The 22,290-nt window shown below is 26.3% G+C and overlaps 3 protein-coding genes across 3 annotated transcripts; 1 reads left to right on the top strand and 2 right to left on the bottom strand.

The window, feature by feature from the left end:
* Positions 1–1,203: 1,203 nt before the first annotated feature.
* On the top strand, positions 1,204–9,779 carry LOC112596976 (the record flags this gene model as incomplete). Its single annotated transcript, XM_025342868.1, is given in 11 exon segments — positions 1,204–1,529; positions 1,609–1,677; positions 4,257–5,724; positions 5,920–6,525; positions 6,610–6,733; positions 6,815–6,900; positions 6,958–7,209; positions 8,795–9,017; positions 9,094–9,305; positions 9,378–9,763; positions 9,765–9,779. Coding segments are annotated over 9 exon segments (3,348 nt in total), but the record flags the coding sequence as incomplete, so codon positions are not given.
* A 1,731-nt stretch (positions 9,780–11,510) lies between these two features.
* LOC112596929 (alpha-tubulin N-acetyltransferase 1-like) lies at positions 11,511–13,795 on the bottom strand. The gene is made up of 8 exons (XM_025342805.1): positions 13,701–13,795; positions 13,258–13,404; positions 12,915–13,083; positions 12,651–12,795; positions 12,282–12,315; positions 12,140–12,212; positions 12,010–12,071; positions 11,511–11,943 (listed from the first exon to the last, which is right to left on the bottom strand). The coding sequence occupies exons 1-8, from the start codon at positions 13,793–13,795 to the stop codon at positions 11,823–11,825; spliced, it is 846 nt and encodes a 281-aa protein (XP_025198590.1). The 3' UTR covers positions 11,511–11,822.
* Positions 13,796–18,496: 4,701 nt separating this feature from the next.
* On the bottom strand, positions 18,497–19,958 carry LOC112596994. The gene is made up of 4 exons (XM_025342893.1): positions 19,861–19,958; positions 19,177–19,243; positions 18,690–18,745; positions 18,497–18,617 (listed from the first exon to the last, which is right to left on the bottom strand). Exons 1-4 carry the CDS (start codon positions 19,956–19,958, stop codon positions 18,497–18,499), a joined length of 342 nt encoding a protein of 113 aa, XP_025198678.1.
* Positions 19,959–22,290: the final 2,332 nt, after the last annotated feature.

Below are 22,290 nucleotides of genomic sequence, written 5' to 3'. Positions count from 1 at the left end.
TACATACCTAGTGACTAGAAATGATTTAAGTTTAAAATACTTTAATTACAATTCATTTTTCATAGTAAATTATATTTTTTAAATATCAAATACATTCTCTTAATAAATTTTAAAATAAATTAGGATTTGAGTTACCTTATTATATTCTACCAATTAATATATAAATATATCTACTAAATTTTTGGTTTCACATTTTTACTTCTTATAAATACTAAGTAGTAAGTACTTATATTTAATATGAGAAATTTAATAAAAAACGTATTTTATCTTTAAAGAGTGTAAATAAATAAAAGTATTAGGGTACCTATTTGTTTTTTTACATTAAACTTTTAAATAGAAATAAATCGAAAACCATAATTAATACTTACCTGTATTCTACCTCATCCGTGTGTACCGGTGTACCTATATATTTTACAATAATATAACAGTCGTACAATTGATTTGAGTCATTTCTAATGCACGAATGATAAATAAACATGTTACAATATCATAAATGATAATAATAAATAATAAAAATATTATTTATGACAATAACGACTAAAAGTAACGCCTTAACTTTTTTTTTCTAGGTATATCATACGTTTTCAGTCGGGGACACGAAAAATGGCGTGCGACAGCCGCGATCCTAACGGTAAAATCGTCTAACGTGTTCTCAAAACTCTAAAATCAATTGGCTCGCCGTTTAAAAGTACTCGTTTTGTAATGGCGCAAAAATAACGCCGCAAATTGAGAACCATTGTTTGCAGACAGAGTGAAGGTCGGTGTACAACGAAGATCACACGCCAGTTTTCGTGTCTTCGACTATAATATTTCGTATAACACAGTTTTATACCGTTGTATAATACAAACCCTTAACCCACGTCTCTGCGATCATAGACCAGTAACGGCCTGGCGAAATTAAATATTTTTCAACTTGTATCCACAACTATTATGAAAATAATTCTTAATTAAAAATCCTCATAATATCTATGCTTGTACCGCGGCGACAATACGCTTTTCGGTGGATTGATTCGAATCGATTCCACGGTTCCGCCATTGATTGCCGTACCATCATACCGCACAACATTATCAGTCTTATGGTTACTGACGCGCGAAATAAGTTTATCGTCTATGATAAAAATAATATATAAATAGACATTTTTTTATCAAAATACGAACACGGAACACTAGCGCTCATTACAGTCATACTGTCACAATGACACCTCGGACTTCTACCGTTTTCAAAGCATTAAGACTTTTTCCGTGTTTCTATCGTTCTGGTAATCAAATTAATATCCTTAATCGCGGTGAAATGAATTATTGTACTTATGAGATTGTTGTTAAAAGATTGGCGATACGAGATCAGCAACGAGCACTTCAATAACGACTTAGGATCAATGTCTTACCACAAAACATGTTGACTTACCGTAGAATTTACGTCGTGACTAGCGGTGATAAGACAGCAACTGTAACTTCGACGCACGTTAATTGCAAGGCATCTGTAGTTCTTGACTGTTATGCGGTACCCGTCTACTGTCTAATACGATGTAGTATGTTTAATTTCAATTATAATAATTAATCAGATAATTAAAATAAACAATTTTTCCTGCCTGTTGGTTTGTATCGTAGACGATAAAGATCTTTATTATTGAGTCGGCGAATTGTACCTTGGAACACTGATACTTCATCCTGTGACTGGTAAGTACTAGTATTATTTAACTTATTTAAAATTAAATGTAATATTTAGAGACGCCAATCTTAGCTATTCGTTAGAGCGTAATTTTTTTTTTTTAAATAAGACATCGGTCACTCTAGTATTGAAATTACAGAACTATGTTCATGTTCAGAAAACTTTTAATTTATTATTTTACACTTGTGCAGAAGAATTGAAATCCCCTTAAGTACCTATTTAAAACATTTTTGTTTATTGATATGTCATACTATAAGATTGTAGACATTGTCAAAATTGGAGCATTATTTGTATAATGTTTTATTTAGATAAAATATACTAAAATTAATTAAAGCATAAATGGTCTTATTAAAAGTTTTACAGGCAATGTTCACATTTTGATTAGTGACATGCCTGGAAGCCCCTTACCCCTTGCATTGTCTGTATTAAAATGTAAAAATATTTTGAATAAACACTGAAGCAGTTGAAAACTTTTAATAAAATTTGTGTAAGGAACTTAACCATCTTCATTTACTCAATATTAACAATAAGGAACTACTGAGTTAGGCTAAAGTAATCAAACAATTTTCCAAAAGAGCATAGAATAATTCGCTATCTAATAATTAAAAGAAATAATAAAGTTAAATTGATAACAAACATTATTAATATAATTTAACATATCATATTGGTAATAAAACAGTATCTACCACTTAAATATACTTACATAATATGCTGTAATAGAAATTAAGTATACAAATGGTACATTATAATAATTTATGATGAAAAAATTGTATTAAATTACCTAATTTGTACTTACAATTTTCAACCATAATGACCTCTCCCCATGAATAAATCATAAGTATGACATTGACTTAGACTATTAAACAACTGTGGAGTATAATTATATTTTTAAATCTTTTATAAAAAATGTCTTTGTGTTTAAATTGTGCAGCTAGATAAATATACCATTAATATAAAGATTATAAAGTATTAATTAGATTGCAATTAAAACTAACTATCTACTTAATAATATAAAGTTTATACAATAAAGAATAATTATTTTATTTTATTTTTTTCAATTATTAATTTAATTTTAGTCATTACTTATTCATATAATATTATATTAATATTTCAGAATAGTGTATGCTTCTAATTAAAAAAATAATTTTATTATTCCAAGATTTCTTTTATTAATTCATTTTCATGAATTAACTTAAATATCATGAATTTTCAAATTATTTCAACCTGTATTAGAAATTTATTGATCTAAACTGGTGTAACATTATCCTGCGCTAGGATAACAAACCATATCAATGAAAAGGTGTAAACATCCCAAACATATTTTTTTTTATTTACCAGTTTAGACGAATGCATTTCCATTTAACCATAGACCTTATTAGTATGAGCCCTATAAAGTTTATGCACATTGCACAGAATATTCTGTGGTTTATGCTTCTAATGGTCATAAACTTATCAATGTTATGCTGATAAGTGATATCAGTTAATTAATATAATTTTGTAATGATCACTAATCAATTTAAAAATGTCAATAAATTATTGATTTACTTAAAAAAAAACATTTCAATTAAATGATTATTACATTTATCTATTTAATTTAGATAAAATAATAAGTAAAATGAATAATTGATTTAGTTCAGTTCAGTTATTTTATTTTATAACACCTACTTGTTTTGTATTTAAATACAGTTAAAAAATTTTTTAAGAACAACTATAATAAATATCCAAACTTATTCAATTCTTTAAAACATGGTAATGCATAACTTGAATTATTTTTAGTAACTAGCTGATTCTAAGGTTAAGTAGATAGGGATACAACATTTTGTTTTAAGATAGCTATGGGTTACTGAGGTTAGTTTAATCAAAACAAAATTTGTCTATGGTACATTCTTTAAATGAATTTGATTTTGAAAATTATTCAAATAAATGAAGCTAAATTATTAATTTTTATTATTATTATAACATAATTTTATTGTTGGTATTATGATCAAACTTTACTTTGATGTTTAAATCCTATTATTAAAAAAAAAAAAAATGTTTTACCTATAGATTTAATTTTATATATCTCATATTAATCAATCATTATAAAGTTTGAGTATTTTTCAATTATACAGTTAAATCATAGATATAATACTATACAAAAATTAGACTATTATTTAACAATTCTTATAATAAAACTTATAAAAATACCTAATAAATAGTTTTTCATTATAATTATTTTGTCAAAAATATATTCAAGTCATTTTACAAATAAGAAATGATCAGATTTACAAATAAATACCAATACAATTGGTATAAATCATAATTAAATCAAAAATAAAATATATTTATAATAACAAACATCATACGCTTAATCCATGTTTAGACATTGTTTTATATATATATATATATATATATATAGTATTGTTTAACTTTTATAATAATTTATTTTTGTTATTGATGATTATACTAAATGTATGTTAGTTAAATATTATATTACAACCAATAATCTAATAACTTAATATAAAGATTTAATAAAGTTAAAATGCAAAATTCAGTTTCTTTGGAATAATTTATCATATTATTAATTTGTGGATTTCTTTTTTTTCAGATAATATTACTATCATAATTTAGAATGGCTAAAACAATAGATGATCTTGAAGTATTGATTAAATTACCTCCAATATTGCTGAAAGCATTTTCTATCAATATTAACTATGCCAAGTGTATGAAATGTAATCTTTCATGTGCATCTGTAGAGGATGATATTCTTTTCCATCTGTCGGTATGTAATGGAATGCTCATTGACGAAAATATCCAATCTGTATTTAAATTCACTTGTTTGAAGTGTTGTTTTATAACTGATAGTATTGATCAATGGAAATGTCATTTATTTAAACTTGATCATATTTCTATTGATTTTGATTCAGATATAAAAAAATATTCATATGATTGTAATTTGTGTAAAACTCATTTTTACGGATTTAAATATAGTATACTACAACATCAATGCAAACCTAAATGTATTTCATCATTATCAAAAGTGATGGCCTATGTGTATGCAAAATATACTGTTGAGGATAAACAAACCATGCTACATTATTGTACAGATTGCTTTCATTTCACTTATGATACAACAATAAATGATTTTTGCACTCAGTGCCATAGTGAAGCTGCCAATAAATCTGTATGCAATTCGTGTTGGATAACATTTTATGGTTCTAATAATGAAGAATTTTTAAACCACAAACATTCATTTGAACATATAGTTTTGTGGTGTTTAAACGGAGCTCGAAGTGTACCAAAACTGTCAACTCTTGCGATTCAGAAATTGCCTTACTACATAACAAAATATTTTGTTATAAGTTCACTGTTAGAAAAATTTTGTTGTATTGTCTGCAATAAAAAAAACATATTGACATATGAATGTATTTATGATCATTTTATTGAATGTATTTCATCCAAAGAAATTTCTTGTATTGACAACTGCATTACATTGCTAACGGTAAATTGTAATGTATGTGATTATTTATGTTCCGCAGTTAATGAAAATTTGTACGAATGTTGGGTGGACCATGTAATAAGTTTTGATCATTTGAGTAAAACAATGGTTGGAAAAAAATACACACAAAAATTGTTTTCGTATTACTGTTATGTAAGTGAAACTGTATTTTATGGAACTGATTCTTTTATTTTAAATTTAATATTGAAAACGAATAATGATATTGGACGTCAATTATTTATACCAGATTTAATGGCTCAAGTGTACAAAAACGTCACTAATGCACATTTTAGTTGTAATATTTTATTTTGTTGTGGAATTTGTCAAAACTATAAGGACAAACAGTTATTTGATTGTGTACATAAAGATAACGATTCTAGACAATCACTTTTTTGTTCCACTTGTTTAGTAAAGTTCAATGTCCATTCTGACTACTGCGAACATCTTGTTAGTAGTGAGCATATTATTTTGAAATATTTTAAACCTAACCAAATAGGCGAGCTCAAGATTCTTGATCGTTCTATGGAAACAATGAAGATTTATTTAACTAATTCTATTAAAAGTGATGATGATGATGATGATGATGATGAAAATAATGATTGTATCAATGATGAGAATGATGATTGTATTGATGATGAGAATGATAATTGTATTGATGGTGAGAATGATGATCGTATTGATGATGAGAATAATGATCGTATTGATGATGAGAATGATGATCATATTGATGATAATGATGATGCCTCTAATAATGTTCATGACATTGAAAACAATGATGATGATGATGATGATGATAATAACGACAACTCTTACAAGACTAAATATGAGGACAATAATGAAATGATTACTTCTATACAAAATATAAAAACCCATGATCTAGAAGAAAACATTTTGAATTTAATAGAAAAACTATCTGCACAACCAAAAAAATCAGCTTTTAACAATTACTTAAGAATGAATTTTGAATTAATAATCCAAATGCCACAAGCAACTAATGTTTTCATCGAATCTATTACATATATCTGTGACACTTGTAATCTGGTTGTTGGTAATCGTGATGATTGGATTAAACATGACGAAAAATTTCATAGGAAAAATGATGATTTATCAATTGTATACTGTGATATTTGTCGTGTTTACTATGTGAATATTTCTTCTATTTTTATTGGTAATCATTTGGTGACTGATGAACATTTAATAATGAAAGAATTTCAAGAGTACATGAAAACAATTTTGGTCATACCTTCAATAAATAATATTGATAATTGTAATAACTCAAATCCCATCAATAATGACAAAGGTTCTGATATAAAAATTGAAAAAATCCAAACTTTAAAAAAACACAAAAAAAACAAATTCGTTCATATAGAAATTAAAGGTGAACATTATTTTATACTCTACGAGTATTTTCTAAAACTTAAAACATTCAAATTCAATAATTTTAATACTTTTGATTTTTTAGACGTCAATATTAATTTAAAAAGAAACAATTATTGTTCACTAAACAAAATAATTCAAGAAAGCTATGGCAATTTCAAACAGATTAAGAACGTAGACAATTCTTTCATAATTTTTTTCGAAAATATGTAGGTTTACTATTTAATTTGTCTATTATAATGATAATTGTAGTTTGGTTTTTTTTTTTTTTAATTATAATTTTCATTTAGAGACCAAGTTAAATGTTTAGTTGAGGATAAAAATAAACTGGAAGAACAGTATGGCTTTACAATACAAGTAATAGGAAATAATCAAGGTGATAATTTTTAATAAACTAAATACAAAATTATTAATACTTTGTTTTTCTTTGTAGAAAAAGTTATATCATTGAAGACAATAGATTTATTTAAAGATTGGAGCTTGTTGTGCGATACAATTTCCAGTGATTTGGAGATTATGAATAAGACATTAACCAGTTCAAAAATACAATCTTATATTCAACAACTGTGTGATTCGATAAATAGCCTTCAAATCGGAACAAATTCAAAAAAGATTCACATTTTCGGTTCCCGGATTTATGGACTAGCTACAAATATGACTGATATAGATATATATTTGGAGACAGGTGTTTTAACTTACATTAATTATTAAACTTCAAGAATATACTATAAATATTAGATTGCAACTTTTTATAAGTTAAGAATAATTTAGAGTAAATATTTTATAATATATTACATAGACATTTGTTTGTATTTATTAGATAGGAGCAAAAAGTTGAAATTAATATTTAGGCTTAAAAAAAATAACTATGATGAAGTTATTTTACTTTAAAAACATTCAATGTTTCTAGTGTCATTGAATTTAATTAAAGTGTATATTATACAATTTGAATTCAATGATAAATTATTGAATATGATAAATGATTTTTAAGTGGCTATCGTTACTAACCTCTTTTTCTAAGAACATTTTTACTAATATTTACCAAAAAAATTGTATATATTATATTATAACCATTCTATATAATAATATTAGTTATATAATGTAATTAATTTATTATTAGTAACTTATCAGTTAAGGTCAATGTGGTGACATACTTAAAGACAATGTGAAGACATAAAAGTAACTAAAAATTAGTCTTGATAATTTGTAATTCTCATATTCAAAATTTTTTGAATCCATGAATATGCCATTAGTATTGTCTAGCAATATTGTGTTATACTATTTGAAAAATTGCATTGTGTATAAAATGTAATAATGTACATAAAAATAAAAAGTTTCTACTCCATAATTAATATTCCTTGAATTCCAACAAATTATACGCTTTATGAGTTTTTAACTGCAAAATAAATTGAAAATTTTTATAATTTTTATAAATATTGAACTTTAAAAACATATAAAACAAAATTATACCCATGTATTTTCAATACTTTTAACACATTGACGGACAGTTTTCATTTATCTAAATTCCCATAACCTACTTTTAAAACGCGCTTTTTTATTGCTGATATAGCAGTAACAAAATTATTACTGCTATAGCAGTGGTGCTGTACGTACATTGAAAAGTCAATGTAAGTTGACATTACTGCTATAGCTGTAATCATTTTTTTGATTATAATACATCAAAATCATAAATAACTATTAAAATCATAACTTGGATCGATATCAGAATCGTCCCCATAAGAAAGCAAATTAGAACCACTATCACTCTCATCCAAATAATTTTGAATTTCATTAATCTGTTTTCGGTTCATATTTGAAAACGGCGAAAATATACAAAAGACGTATTAGATACTAAGCAACTAGCAACTGCACAGTGCGTATAATACTGCTGTGTACTAGTTCGTCTGGTTTGACGTATTAAATTTCTACATTAATAGCTTTTGAAAAGCATTGTAAACTGTTGTATTACATTTAAAAAATGTTTAGTTTAAAAACAATATATTTTTTAAATTGATTAAAAACTACTAAATTACAAATGTTTTAAAATGTAATAAAAATAGCTAAAAATATAATTTTTATTTTATTTTATCTAGAAAATACTATTATGAATATTAGTGAGGATTTCAAATCATGATTTGTTAATATTTTAATCTCATATTGAATGTTAAATATTTTGTTTTTTTAAAATCTGTGAGCTTTCTGATGATCTGAAAAATGTATAGTGGATGATGTTGAGAAATATTGATAATAACAGTGATCTTAATTTACAGATGACACGTTTAACGGAAATATATCAAATGATATTGACATTCAAGTGGAACTGGTTAAAACATTAGCTAATCGTTGTCTAGAGAAACCAAAAATCTTTGAAAATGTTGAAGAAATTTGCAATGCTCGTGTACCTATTGTTAAATTTTATCACATACCATCAAAACTCATCTGCGATGTATCCTTTAAAAGTGGTCTGAGTGTGTATAACACAAAACTTATCAAGTATGTGACACCACAGTTACGTATTTATCAAAAAGTTGTCACATGATTATACATTTTTTATTTGTCTTTGGCGTAGGTTGTATTTGTCGGAGAGCTCTGTTGTGAAGTGGCTGGTCTGCGTCATTGTAAAGCATTGGGCTCTCCAAAATGGTTTAAAAGATAGACATTTATTCACCAGCTATGCCTTAATATGGCTGGTATTATTTTACTTGATGACTGAAAATGTTATTCCGTCAGTGATGGGACTCAGAAATAAAGCCTTAAAAACTGATCGCAAAGTTATTGAAGGTACCTGCATAATGTTATATCCTTTTCTATTAAAATTATACCCAAATATTTTCATTATTTTTTTTTTTTTAGGGTGGGACTGTACATTTGGAGAATGGTCAAACAAATTCGTTCACTTTAGAAATGATAAACTGTTATTAGGTTTTTTTAAATTCTATGCCAACAAAAGAAGACTTAAGGACTATGTATTATCTACTTGCTATGGCCAGTGCATGAAAAAGCATACATTTTATGAAAAATTTAGCAAATTGACTGCACTAAGTAAAATACAGAGAACCAAGTTTAAAACCTTGCAATCCAAAGTTGATTCGAATTTTGAAAAATGTTATGGACTTGTTCTACAAGATCCATTCGAGCTATCATTCAACCTAACCAAAAATATACAAAAACAAGTTTTGACTGACTTTTGTGATTTGTGTAGCCAAAGTTCGACCCTTTTAATTAATATGAAGAAGGATAAAAAAAATGTTTTCTAATACTTTTTTTTAGTACTTAATATTGTTTATAATTGTGTACATCTCTTATGCTCCTTAACAAATGTTTTAGACTTAAGTAACATACACATTATATAACGTGTTAATTTAAACTTCATAACAGCTATCAAGTGAAAACTGTATAAATATTTTGAAATAGAAATAATAAACATTAATGAGATGCTTTAAAATATTATGACATTTTTAAGTTATTTTAACAGAAATTTACAAGTTAGTTTTAATGTGTTGTATATAAATGTAGTATTTAAACAACAATATCGAAATTTCTGATTTTTTAGATGAATCCCATTTTATAGCTATAACAATAAATTGCAATTTTGATTATAAACACAACTATACATACTCGTACATGACAGTCTTTACGTAATTGTACGTTCAAAACAAAAACCTTTGTAACTTTAATTGTATTAATAAAGTTTATTCTGGTGTAAATACAAGTTCTAAAATTTGAATTGAAAAATTTTTCTATTTTAGAGAAAAGTTTTATAATATAATGCAATTTGTACTGGCAAATTTATATAATTTAAGTTATTAAAGAACAACCATTTAAAAAAAAAAAAAAATCACAAAATCTAGTAAAGTAATAATAAAGAATAACAAAATTATTTAAAGCTAATAGTAGTCGAGTAGAAGTTAACGCTTATAAATATTAAAAAAAATTTTAATAACAGTAATATAATGTATAATAAATGTTGTTATTCGTTTATAATTTATTTGATGTCATTAAAGTAATTATATCACATTTACATAAACTATCAAACTTTAAAATCTAACAATATGAAAATTATTTTATCTTTTTAACTTCTAATCATTACTACTCTTATTATTATTTTTATGTGTAAAAACTTATTACAACTTATTATTACAATCGCTTTAAAAACTGCTTAAAAAAATTCATGAAATCCAATTTCTTACTAATATACTTGTAGCTCATTGTAAAACAAACTTTAAAGTTTTTAAATTATTAAGTGAGATATTAAAATACAGACGCATTTAAGAAGAAAGAAATAAAATCTGTTTTGTCCAAAGTTAACTAATCTAACAATCATATAATTTTTTAATCACCAATAAGTTTCAGAACATTTTGTTGACTGTCTTTGATTATCACTCGAATTTCACTCATCTAAGCCTGAGCGGCTGAGCTGGTTCTCTATCACAGCCTATAGCGATAAACCAGATCTTATACCACATTTGGTTGCAAACCACAACTGTTAGGTTGTACACTAACATAAGTTTTTCATTTACTTCCAAATATGTTATAATGTTATAGCTATAATTATGATAATTGTTCATTATTTAAGTAACAATAAATTATTTTTAACTATAATTCTATAGTCTTCTCACATTATCACAGTTTTCAATTTTTACAACTTGATATAAGTTAACGAAACTTTTATAAAACAGCTAAATAAAAAACTTATTTCACTTCTCGGAAAATCTGACAAATAAAATAAAATTAGTTAACTTCATCTAATTATACTCCATCCTCTAACTTAAGGAAGTAACTGTCATTAACTCTGAATGTCGATTTACAAAATTCAATAATATATCTTTTACAACACTGACACAAGATGTATACAACATTTTGAGTACAACAATGATCTAGTACATAGATAATGTCAATTAAAAATTAAATAAATTATGACTAATATAATTATCAAAAGTAAAAATATATTTATTTAAAATGCTGTTTTGTCTGTAAACATATATAACAGCTCAATACAAAAAAAAAAAAGAAGAAAATTAAACAATATAATCAGCCTTGTTAGAATGTAGAACTCAAAATAGTTAGTAGCATCATAGTTAGCAGTAAATAGACTATTACATAAATAAAATAAAAATAAGTTCTCACAAAAAATATTAATGATTATTATTAAAGTATAGTATGTGAGAGTATAATATTTGGAAGTTGCCTTTAGGTTAAGCTGTTAAAACAAAAATATCTATATATTCGTATTTCTGCATGTGCATGTGAATTGGAACAGAGTACAATAATTATGTTAGGATACATTGTTAGTTTTGATTACCATAGAGAGTTATGATGAAATTTAAGATCACGTTTTACGGAATTTCCATCGCTGTCAGTTTTGAATACATTAGCATTTTCAGGATGTGGATTCACTTCTTTGAACTGATTATCCACACTAAATTAATTTAAAACATTTAAAATTAAAATTAAAATCTAGATTATTAACATTTTAAATACTAACAAATCAGTGTCATGATTGTACTTGAACTTCACAAATGCAGCATCACCTTCACCTTGTACTATCTATAAATAATAACAATCATTTTTAATTTTTATAAATAATATATGTGAGTTGTTGATTCAACACTTACCTCGCCCATCGTATCGTGATGCTTATGAGCACCATGTCGTCCAAACATTGGCTGTTGCTTATAAGATACAGCTCTAAAAACAAAAAAATAATAATTTAAAATAATAACTTTTTTTTAATTCATTATTAGAATAAAAATTTACCTATATCCACTATCGTCATGATTCTTTTCATCGGCTATAAATTAATCAAATCATTAATAATATAGAAAAACTTAAGTTAAAGTATATTTTGGATTTTAATGTTTATATACGTATTAGAGTAGATACATGTAAGATGCAACTTCTCGATGAGGTTAAGAAATGAATACTCTATTCAGCAAGTATATGCCACAGTTTAACAAAAATTGGTTCTAACAATTTAAAATACACATGAAAAAGTTTTGTTCTGTAAAAAAGGAATATTTTCATATGTAATTTAGTATTTAGGTAAATAAGTAGTAAGTATTAACTTAAAAGCTTTTAAAAATATTTAAATCCAGACTATACATTAAATTATTATGAAATACTTACATGTGTCATCAAAGAATTCCTCATATATTACAAAATTATTTCCTTGGTTTACCAATTTAGATAATTGGAAATGCTTCCACATAAACTGCAATAATTTCTTAGTTGGCTTGTCAATAGCTAAATGTTTGGCTGCTAAATTTATATCCTAAAAATTTGATATCAGTTTTTGTTAAAACAACTATTTAATTATGTCAAAATTATATTATTTTAACTTTAATATATTCAGAAATTCAGAATTATTTAGTAGAGTTAAAAGTTTATTACCTGTAACATGCATAGTAATAAACGTTTTCCATAACCTTTACGCTGTTTTGACTCATGTATGTAGAAATCTAACAAACAGTAGACCATCGCTTCTGACCGCGAACCCGCTTTGTTATAAAGGTACAATTTTTTCCATCCCATCTTTAAAATCCCAACAACACTGAAATGTCTGAAACACACAACAAATACAAATAATGAACAAGCCTGAATAAAATATAAATATTTTAAAGAGCTTGGTTTTTTAAAAACAGATTAATGCTTAATGGAGTTCATTTAATCAAAAATTTGAAATTAAGTTGGTATAAATAGAAACCAATAAATACAATATATGTGTAAATCCTACTCTGGTTTATTGTGTTCAGTCATCATGTAGAGGATGTGATCAGAATTGGCCAGCTTGTTGGCGCTGGTGACAGGCGACTTCAACTCTTGAGCGACAGCTGAAGCTTTGCCCATCTCATCGATGATCAGTTTAATTTTGTCTTTCAACCTATACACAAAAATCAATAATAAGTATAAGTACTTATTTAATAATACAATAGCAATAGCAATAACTATACCCCTTAGATAAAAAAAATTTTAAAAAATTCACCTAGAACAATTTCTTATTCACTATACTTCTACCTACACACAAACACTAACTTCACTTAGTACTTACCCAAGCTAACATAAAATTAAATTTCGAATACACTGTAATCTCTTTCGCCCTCACGCCCTTGTAGTTACCTATTGTATAAAGTAACGTAAAAACTTAATAAATAATAATAATAATAAGTTGGCATTTACTCGTCATTTTGTTCGTGTCCCAAAGGTGTCAGCGTGTTGTCAATCTTCAGCACCTCTTCAGTAGCCACATCTTTTATATTAAATTCGAACTCCATGATGCGAACGTATCGGGTAAAACTACGAATATTTTTAATACTCTGCGAAGAGACGGCGATACCAGACTGATAGTAAGATCGTTGTAAATTGTTCACACGAAGAACAAAAACTGATAAAAAATTGTTATTCCTTTAGCCCCCGTGTAACTGTGATGGTCGTCGCGTAGGCGTGAAATGTGAATTAAATTAGGGCATAGAAGGCGCCGTCAACCTTGGAAAGGAACTAGGAAGTACAGCTGCACACCCGCAGATCCCAGTCAGCAGTTGGGCAGGCTGTCGAACCGGCTGATAATAAATAAAATCGGCCGTGGACAATTCAGAGTTCGTGGTTTTAGGTAGGTAACAGTGCTTGTGTAAAGGCAGGAGTAGGAAAAGAACGTACAAAAAATATAATGGTCAATTGATAAGACGACTTTTGCCGCCGAAAATTTTGTACACGTACAATGATAACACGCTATTGCACAACCGGGTGTCAACGCGCCATTATACTAAGTATAACAACTTTCGAGTACAAGAAGTAAATAGTATTTACTGAATACTTAGCAGTTAATTGTAATCCGTATTTAGCTCGGACGTTAAACGATAATATTCCGCATCGTGTGATCATTATTCATTGAACAGTGTGGTTCAACTGCTCATGAACTCTTCTAAAGGTGGTACGCTGCCAGATTTTGGAACACATGTGACATGGGCTTCAGGATTGGATTGGTGGGTCGCAAATAAACGTACAATGACAAAAGAAAATTGTGTATCACACAAGCGAAAGCAGCTATCCTGCTATCCACGCGACTGTGGATAAGTACATTCTAAAACTCTACACAACTTATTGGAAAAGTAATTATCAATCGGCACCTCAAACACACAATTTATCCCAGTTCAACCATATGTATTTACGAGTTACGACAAATCGATTATCATGTCACTCGAGGTATTATAGGTAATTGCAAACGATTATGCACTACCTATATACACTATAATGTGCAGACCACGGTTTTCTTAACTTACAGAGTCGGTGATTGGGAGGTGCTTGGAGGGCTTAACCCCCTTCCTCAAAAAAAAAATTGAAAGCCTCCCAAAATTATTGAACATTTTTCAAAGTTTTAAATTTATACCTATATTGTAACAATGCAAAGAAAGATTTAAGCCCCCCCCCTAAAATCCAATCATATATCCACCTATGCTACCGACGATTACTACAAGATTAGATACCTACTCGACACTCGTGTAAATACGATAAACTTAAAAAAAATAACAGTATGTTATAAAACTAGCATTATTGTGTTGTGATAATAATACAAAATGTTGAGTTAACATTAAGAATATGGATATGAAACCAATAATTTATCCAAGTAACCATCGTGTATTATTTTCAACGCCGCGTACTAAGCTCAGCTCAAAGCTCCCTAACTTCTCGGTTTTGAAATTATTAACAGTTTCAAAATCTAAATTGTTGAACATTTAAAAAAAAGGTTCCTACCTTATAAGTGTACTTGTTAACTTAACAAGTTAAAGTTACCTATTGTTAACTGTTATTATTGTCATTACTCATTTCAAAATGATTGCACATTTGCACTTTATAGAATCAGCAACCGTCTTCACCTCGTACAATCTATGAATAAATAATAACACTATAAAGGCATACATTTTTTTTTATCATATCCGTGTTCAAATCGTTGAATTAACCAAATTCGCCGCATATCATACTGCGATGCACTGATTCATAGTGACGTTCTTTGTCCGCACGTACAGAATCCGTAAAATGATCAATTCTAAAGGTTTGTCACAAATATACTCATATAAAAAAAATATATCATGTAAGCGCACGTTATAAATAACTTTCTTACAAACTATTAAATGAATGTTGAATATTTAAAATTTTTCAGACGCATATATTTGTTAAAAATTAAACCATTTAGTTAGTTGTAATTTAATTATCATACCTATGTGTACAAGTAACAATAACACATACCCAGTACCGAATTTAGAATAGGTGCCGCCCTAGAACCTTTTAAATATGCCGCCCTAACTCCAAGAAAAATTTATTTCTATTTATTTCTTAAATTCATGAATTTACTTCTATGTTTTTTAAATATTATATAATACCTATTAATTTACGCAGTTTCATAATTGCATAAAATATTTATATGATTTTTCTTTCATTTCTTACAAAATTTCCAAAAGGCCAAGCCGTTTCATGCAATAAATTTATTGACAGCCATCTTGAGTTAAAGATGGCAAAATATTAATGCATCAATAATTTTTTATCTAAAAAATAATATGATTTGATGTGAGTACCTGTAGGAATAGCGTCTAGTACGTGCTTGAAAGATTTGTCGAACTATCAACAATTATTGTAGATATAATGCTGTCCAAATGACCCTGAAATGATTTTAGCAGCAAGAAGTCCAAGGCATAATTGTAGTTTTTCGTCCTCTAGAAATGGTAAAAATTAAGATGTTATAAAAAAATTATGTCACTGTCAGCAATGTCCTACCCATTGTTAGTTGTTTGACTAACGTGTAAATTCTCAACAGCCTAAGACTGATTCGGTCAAGACTTTCCAAGTTATTGTTCTTAGGATCTGTTGACGACTCTTTTAGGTTTAGGAATAGACTACCTATTTAATATTACCTATATTATAATTGTTAAAATTAAACTATTATTATTATTTAAGTTATTATTTTTACTCAATTCCTTGATTTATGTTTATATGGTAAGTACTTAATAATGTAGGAATATTAATTACATTTTATTTCTGTTATTTCATACTTTATAATTCGATACACTTTTTTTAAATTCTTATATTTGAGTTATACAATGTGTACACATTGTTAGCATAAAAATGATGCTTACTTAAATGTATCAATTTGCACTGATGAAACAATAGTACTGAAATACTAAAAATACTATTAAATTAGGCCAACGCTCAGAACGATTTTAGACTTCAATTATGTTATATTTTAATAATGAAAAATAAAACTAAAAAAATCTAAAAATATATTGATATGTTTCTGAACGATAAATCGTCAAATCGTTATTCAGTTTTTATACTTATAAAGGTTGAAAACAATTTTGCCATCCCTAGTCCTAGTAGTGCACTAGCGTGGGTTTGTGACATAAGTTATATTAAGTGGTAAAAAATAAGATGAGTTATGCTAGAAGAATAATAATTAATAAATAATAAAAATAACTCGAATTTTATTGTTATAATAAATTAATTGTTATCTGTATTCTGTTGTATTATTAGAATTATTTAAAACGAAAATTTATATTTATAAATAAATATATTACAATATATTTTGCTATAAATTATGACATGCCTAAAATATGCCATCGCCTAGTAATAACTAATTATTTTTAAATTGTTCATGCATTATAAAATAAAAGTACTAAATGAGTCGCTAAATATTCAAATATCGTATAATGTTTATCATTTTTACTAAGGATCCATGAACTATTGCCTTAAAATAACAACCGCTTTATTAGAAGCATAGTTATATTATATAGACCAGAGGTCTCCAAACTACGGCCCGCGGGCCGGATGCGGCCCCCGAATAAGTTTTCACCGACCCGCCAACGGAAAATATTCTAAAAATATATATACCTAGTTTTCATAGTCGTTATCGCGCGCACTAGCAATTATCAGCTGTATTAGCTGTAATTTATAAATTATATACGAAAATTAAATGTATTCATACATTTTGGCCCGCTAAGAGCTTTTTTTATTTTATGTGGCCCTCGGATAAAAAAAGTTTGGAGACCTCTGATATAGACAATTAGAACAATATTCTACGAAACGAAACATTTTCAATCATATTAAACAGTAATAGGTAGCAGTGTATGGACTACGGGCATTGATCACAATATTTTCAAATGTTTAATACATTAACATTCAGTATTACAGTAAAGTGAAGCATTTTCAATTATTTTATTATATCAATAATCAATATAGTAAACAAAATAAGACAAAGGGATAAAGATCTATGCACATATTGCACATATCGACCATATCATTCTCCTCCACCATAAATACGCCACTGGTCAACTACCTGGTATAATAAATACCTAGTTACAAATTACAATCAACTCCAATCACAAAACTCTAACATATCTTCTTCATCTTTAATGAAGTGTCGATAATATACTAACAATATAACTTATACAAATAATAAAACAAACTTCTGTAAATTTTAACAGTCAAGTCTATAATACCTAAGTACTTGTTTTACTATCTATAAACTGAATAGAGTTTAATTATGCAAAAAATGTATCTATATCATATATATAAATGTATAATATAATTATCAAAAGTATAAAATATAAATAAACTATTTAGCTTTTATACTACAAGTGTAATAGGTATTGTAGTATTGTATTTATTATTAAAATGAGTTTTAAACATGTTTCTTTTTATTTGATTTAAAAGTACAAATTGATAAGTAGAAATTACCTAAAATATAATAAAAAGAATTAAAATTCAATACAGTTAACTATAACTTAACCATATTATAAAAATTATAGTTATGAAAGTACTAGTTATTCAGTAAAAATAATGATACATTACTTTCAAAAATAATTAGTTACTTAAAATTAACTTTTAAGGCTTGAGGTTTTGTATTGTTTTTAAAACATATGACATGAATTAAGTGAGAGTCAAATAATTATTAAACATAGATTTTTGCTAATTTCTAAGTCTATTTATTACCATAAAGTGCTATGGTGGAATTTTAGATCTCGCTTCACAGAATTTCCATACTTATCAGTCTGAATTACACCAACAACTTCAGGATGTGGGATCAATTCTTTGAATCGACTATCAACACTAGATATAAGTTTTAAAAAAATACAATTAATACAAATCTAAACAACTGAAAATTATAATTGGTATACTTACAAATCATTGTCAATATTGTACTTAAATTTCATAGTATCAGTACAGTTTTGAACAATCTACAAACAGCAACAATTATTTTATTTTATTTTATTATTATTAAAAAAAAATACAATCTGTATATAATAATAAACACTAAAAATGTGTAGTACTTTAATGTAGTAATTTAATAATTATGCACAGATAATATCTAATTGTACAAACATTTATTTTAAATATTTAATGGTTAACTAAAATGTAGGTAATGGAATAATTATTATGAGTCATTAAATCATGTTTAAAAAATTATTTTTTTAAATTTAATAGTGTGAGCTTCACCATTTTACGTGTAAATTAATTAAATGTATATTCCAATAATTTTTGAGATATTATAAAATTCTAATTAAAATCTCATAAAAAAAATAAAATAATAAATAAATATTTATTTACTCATTGTTGATGCATTCTTATATCCTACATAATTTTACAACATATTTATTAAATAACTCACTTCACCCATAGTATCTTGACGTTTATGAGCTTCGTGTCGTCCAAATCTTGGTTTATACTCCGATATGCTAAAAAAATTTAAAAAGTTAACTTTTAAAAAAAAACACATAATTTTTGATTTCACGCTTATAAAATAAATGTTTTCAACAAATCCATTACTTATATGTCTTAATCTAGTGAATGTCATAAAAAAACATGGTGATATGTTTCAAACGGAGAATAATAGAAATTTAGCGATACCTAGGTACCTAATTGTATAAAATCGCGAACTTAATCTATATAATATATACGTAAATACATAATTGAAAATGACAGGAATTCAAATTAAAGTCGAACAACTAATCAACGGAAAATGTCATAATGGCCGCTGTAAAACGAAACAACAATAAAAACATTAAAAACGTTAACAGTAAAAGAGCGATTGTTAGTAAGTGATGCTACACATAGAAAAAAAATTTGTAACGGTTGAAAAAAATTAAGAGAATAATTTTTTTGAAAATCATATTATTTCATGGCCAAGCGTAACTCGATGGATTCTTATACCCAAAATCATAATTATTGATTTATTGTCAAGTAGAGTATACTTGTAAATTGTATTATCTACTTGAAATTTCAATTAAAAATATTATAATTAAGAAGTAATAACGCATTAATGTGTTAATATAAAAGTCAATGAATAATTAACTCGGCGACTTCCACGCGTTCCACGGCAGTTGGCGACGCGTCATGGTCCTCTGTCTTCTGTACTTCATTATAGTGGTTATTGTCGTTATTGAAGTCCATTATTAATAATTATACGATATAATTATCAATATAATCCTCCAAGTACCGTTCAAGTATATAACTATTTAGGTCTGTAATCGAAAAATTCAATAGATTTAAAAAGTTATATCTAATAATCATAAATATAATGTTTATTACTTATATAAATTAAATGGAATATATGATGTAGGTCTGCAACTAGTGCGCGTTCAAGTTTCAGCGTTAGTCGGTTATAAATTATAATAAGTGGTTCCGAGGGGTGGTAGTAGTAGATGTCGTTAACGTAACCTTGAATAAATTCTTACGTTTTTCCCCTATAGCCTATACACATAGCGTTCCTGCGGGAGATGCATAAATGTCAACATGTACAGTACACTACAGTATATTATTATGCCAGCAATCTGACTGTAATAAAAACGGTAAAAAAAATAAACACGATGAAAGCCAAATAATTATTGGATTTTCTTGAGAAAATTTTCATTACCTAGAATCCAAAAATGGTTTGAGCTTTTATTTCATTAAATATAGGTAATTTATGAAAATTATTTCTAGTTACTTACTTTCAATTGTTTTCAATAGGTATTAGGAACAATTGCAATGTATTAGCTAATAGTTAGTACCTATTGAGTATACTTACCTACCTCTTTAATAGTTATATAACTATAAAGTTATTTATGTATCTTGACTGACAACATTTTTATTGTAATAATACTTAAACTTAATGTTCTAGTTGTCATTAAAAAAAAAAAAAAACATCTACTTTATCTTTATAATTTTGAATTTAACTATAATATAATCTATATAAATATACAAATTATACTAAAAACTGCTTAGAATACACACCTATTTCTGATAGTTCTTCAAATGGTTTAATGTACCATAATTAAAATTTGCATCTTGCATTAAATAATATTATTTGTATTTAGCTGCTTAATCATAATTTTGAAGGATAAGTACCAAATATCAATGATACACAATTCAAGTTGATCCATTTTAAGTATTGCTAATTTAATATAAATATACATATTATATTATGGTTTGGTATTTCAAGTACTTTTAAGTTATGACATGTCGTGAAAATAATATTTGTCTTAAAATTTTTGTATAGTGTAGAATGTAGAAATAAATAGAAATTCAAAAAAACTATTTTTGCTTATTTTCAGGAAAACAATTGGTTATTATCACATCTTGAAAACTACACTATAAACAATTTTTAACGCTCATTCTTCTGAAAAATGTAAAAGGCAACTATTAATTCTATTTAACATTGTTCTAATTCACTAAAAATAGTTCAGTTTTAACCAATTATAATTTATAAATAAATATAAGTGATTCAATTGCTTTAATTTCAATAAAATTTATAATTTATTTGGTTTTTTACAAGTACATAATGCACAATGTACCCACTAAATAGCATTATTCAACTCTAAAATCCTCACTCTTATTTTTAACTATCATATATTTTTTATTGGTTAACATCATATTCTATTTAGATACTTTTTATATAAAAGTATAATAGAGATATTTTGTCACTTAAGATTTTAAAAAATATATTAAAAATACAGTAAGTCTAAAAACCGTTTATACCAAGAACAATATTATTAAATGGTTACTTAAAACTACAAAAATGAAGTCAATAATGTTCAACCATGTCAATTGCAGGTAGATGGCTGACGTCCATGACATTATGCATAAAAAAAGCAATAATCATAAATTTCAGTAATTTAAAATCTGGACTTCAAGAACTGTAACCTAATATTATAAATTAATTGTTGTTGTTTAGTTACTTAAAGCAATGATGACGTGAATAGGTAACTGCAAAATACATTAAAAAATAATTTAAGATAATGTAGGTATGATAAGTAAGATACAGAACTATGCAAGTATGTTTATACATACTATACAAATTTAGTATATAAAAATAAAATTAAAATTTTTTCAATTTTATTAAGGGGTGGGGCAATGGAGATATTTGAAAACTTAAAAAGGATGTTAAGTAAAAAAAAGGTTAGGAAACACTGATATAAAGTACATATGGGTAAAAAGATTTCTATAGAAATCATCTCTATCGCATTATAATTTATATTAACATCATACAAACCAATTAAAAGAGTTAAGTTTTATTCTTAAATTTACATCATACAAGTATAATTATTTATATAAATACTAAATAGTTATAGTAACTACTCATTACAATAAACATTTTAGGGTTTAGTGAAGTAATTATATAAAAATTCAAGTCTATATCATTAGAATTATTAAAATTAATATTTGAACTTTGTGCTATAAGTTACTAAGGTAAAAAGACACAATACAAGTTATAATAAGAATAAAAATTGTTAAAAATGAATTA

The sequence above is a fragment of the Melanaphis sacchari genome, unplaced genomic scaffold (genome assembly GCF_002803265.2).
Source record: "Melanaphis sacchari strain LSU unplaced genomic scaffold, SCAv2.0 Contig36_pilon_pilon, whole genome shotgun sequence".
NCBI classification, from domain to species: Eukaryota; Metazoa; Arthropoda; class Insecta; order Hemiptera; family Aphididae; genus Melanaphis; species Melanaphis sacchari.
This window is presented reverse-complemented; position numbering and strand designations above follow the sequence as displayed.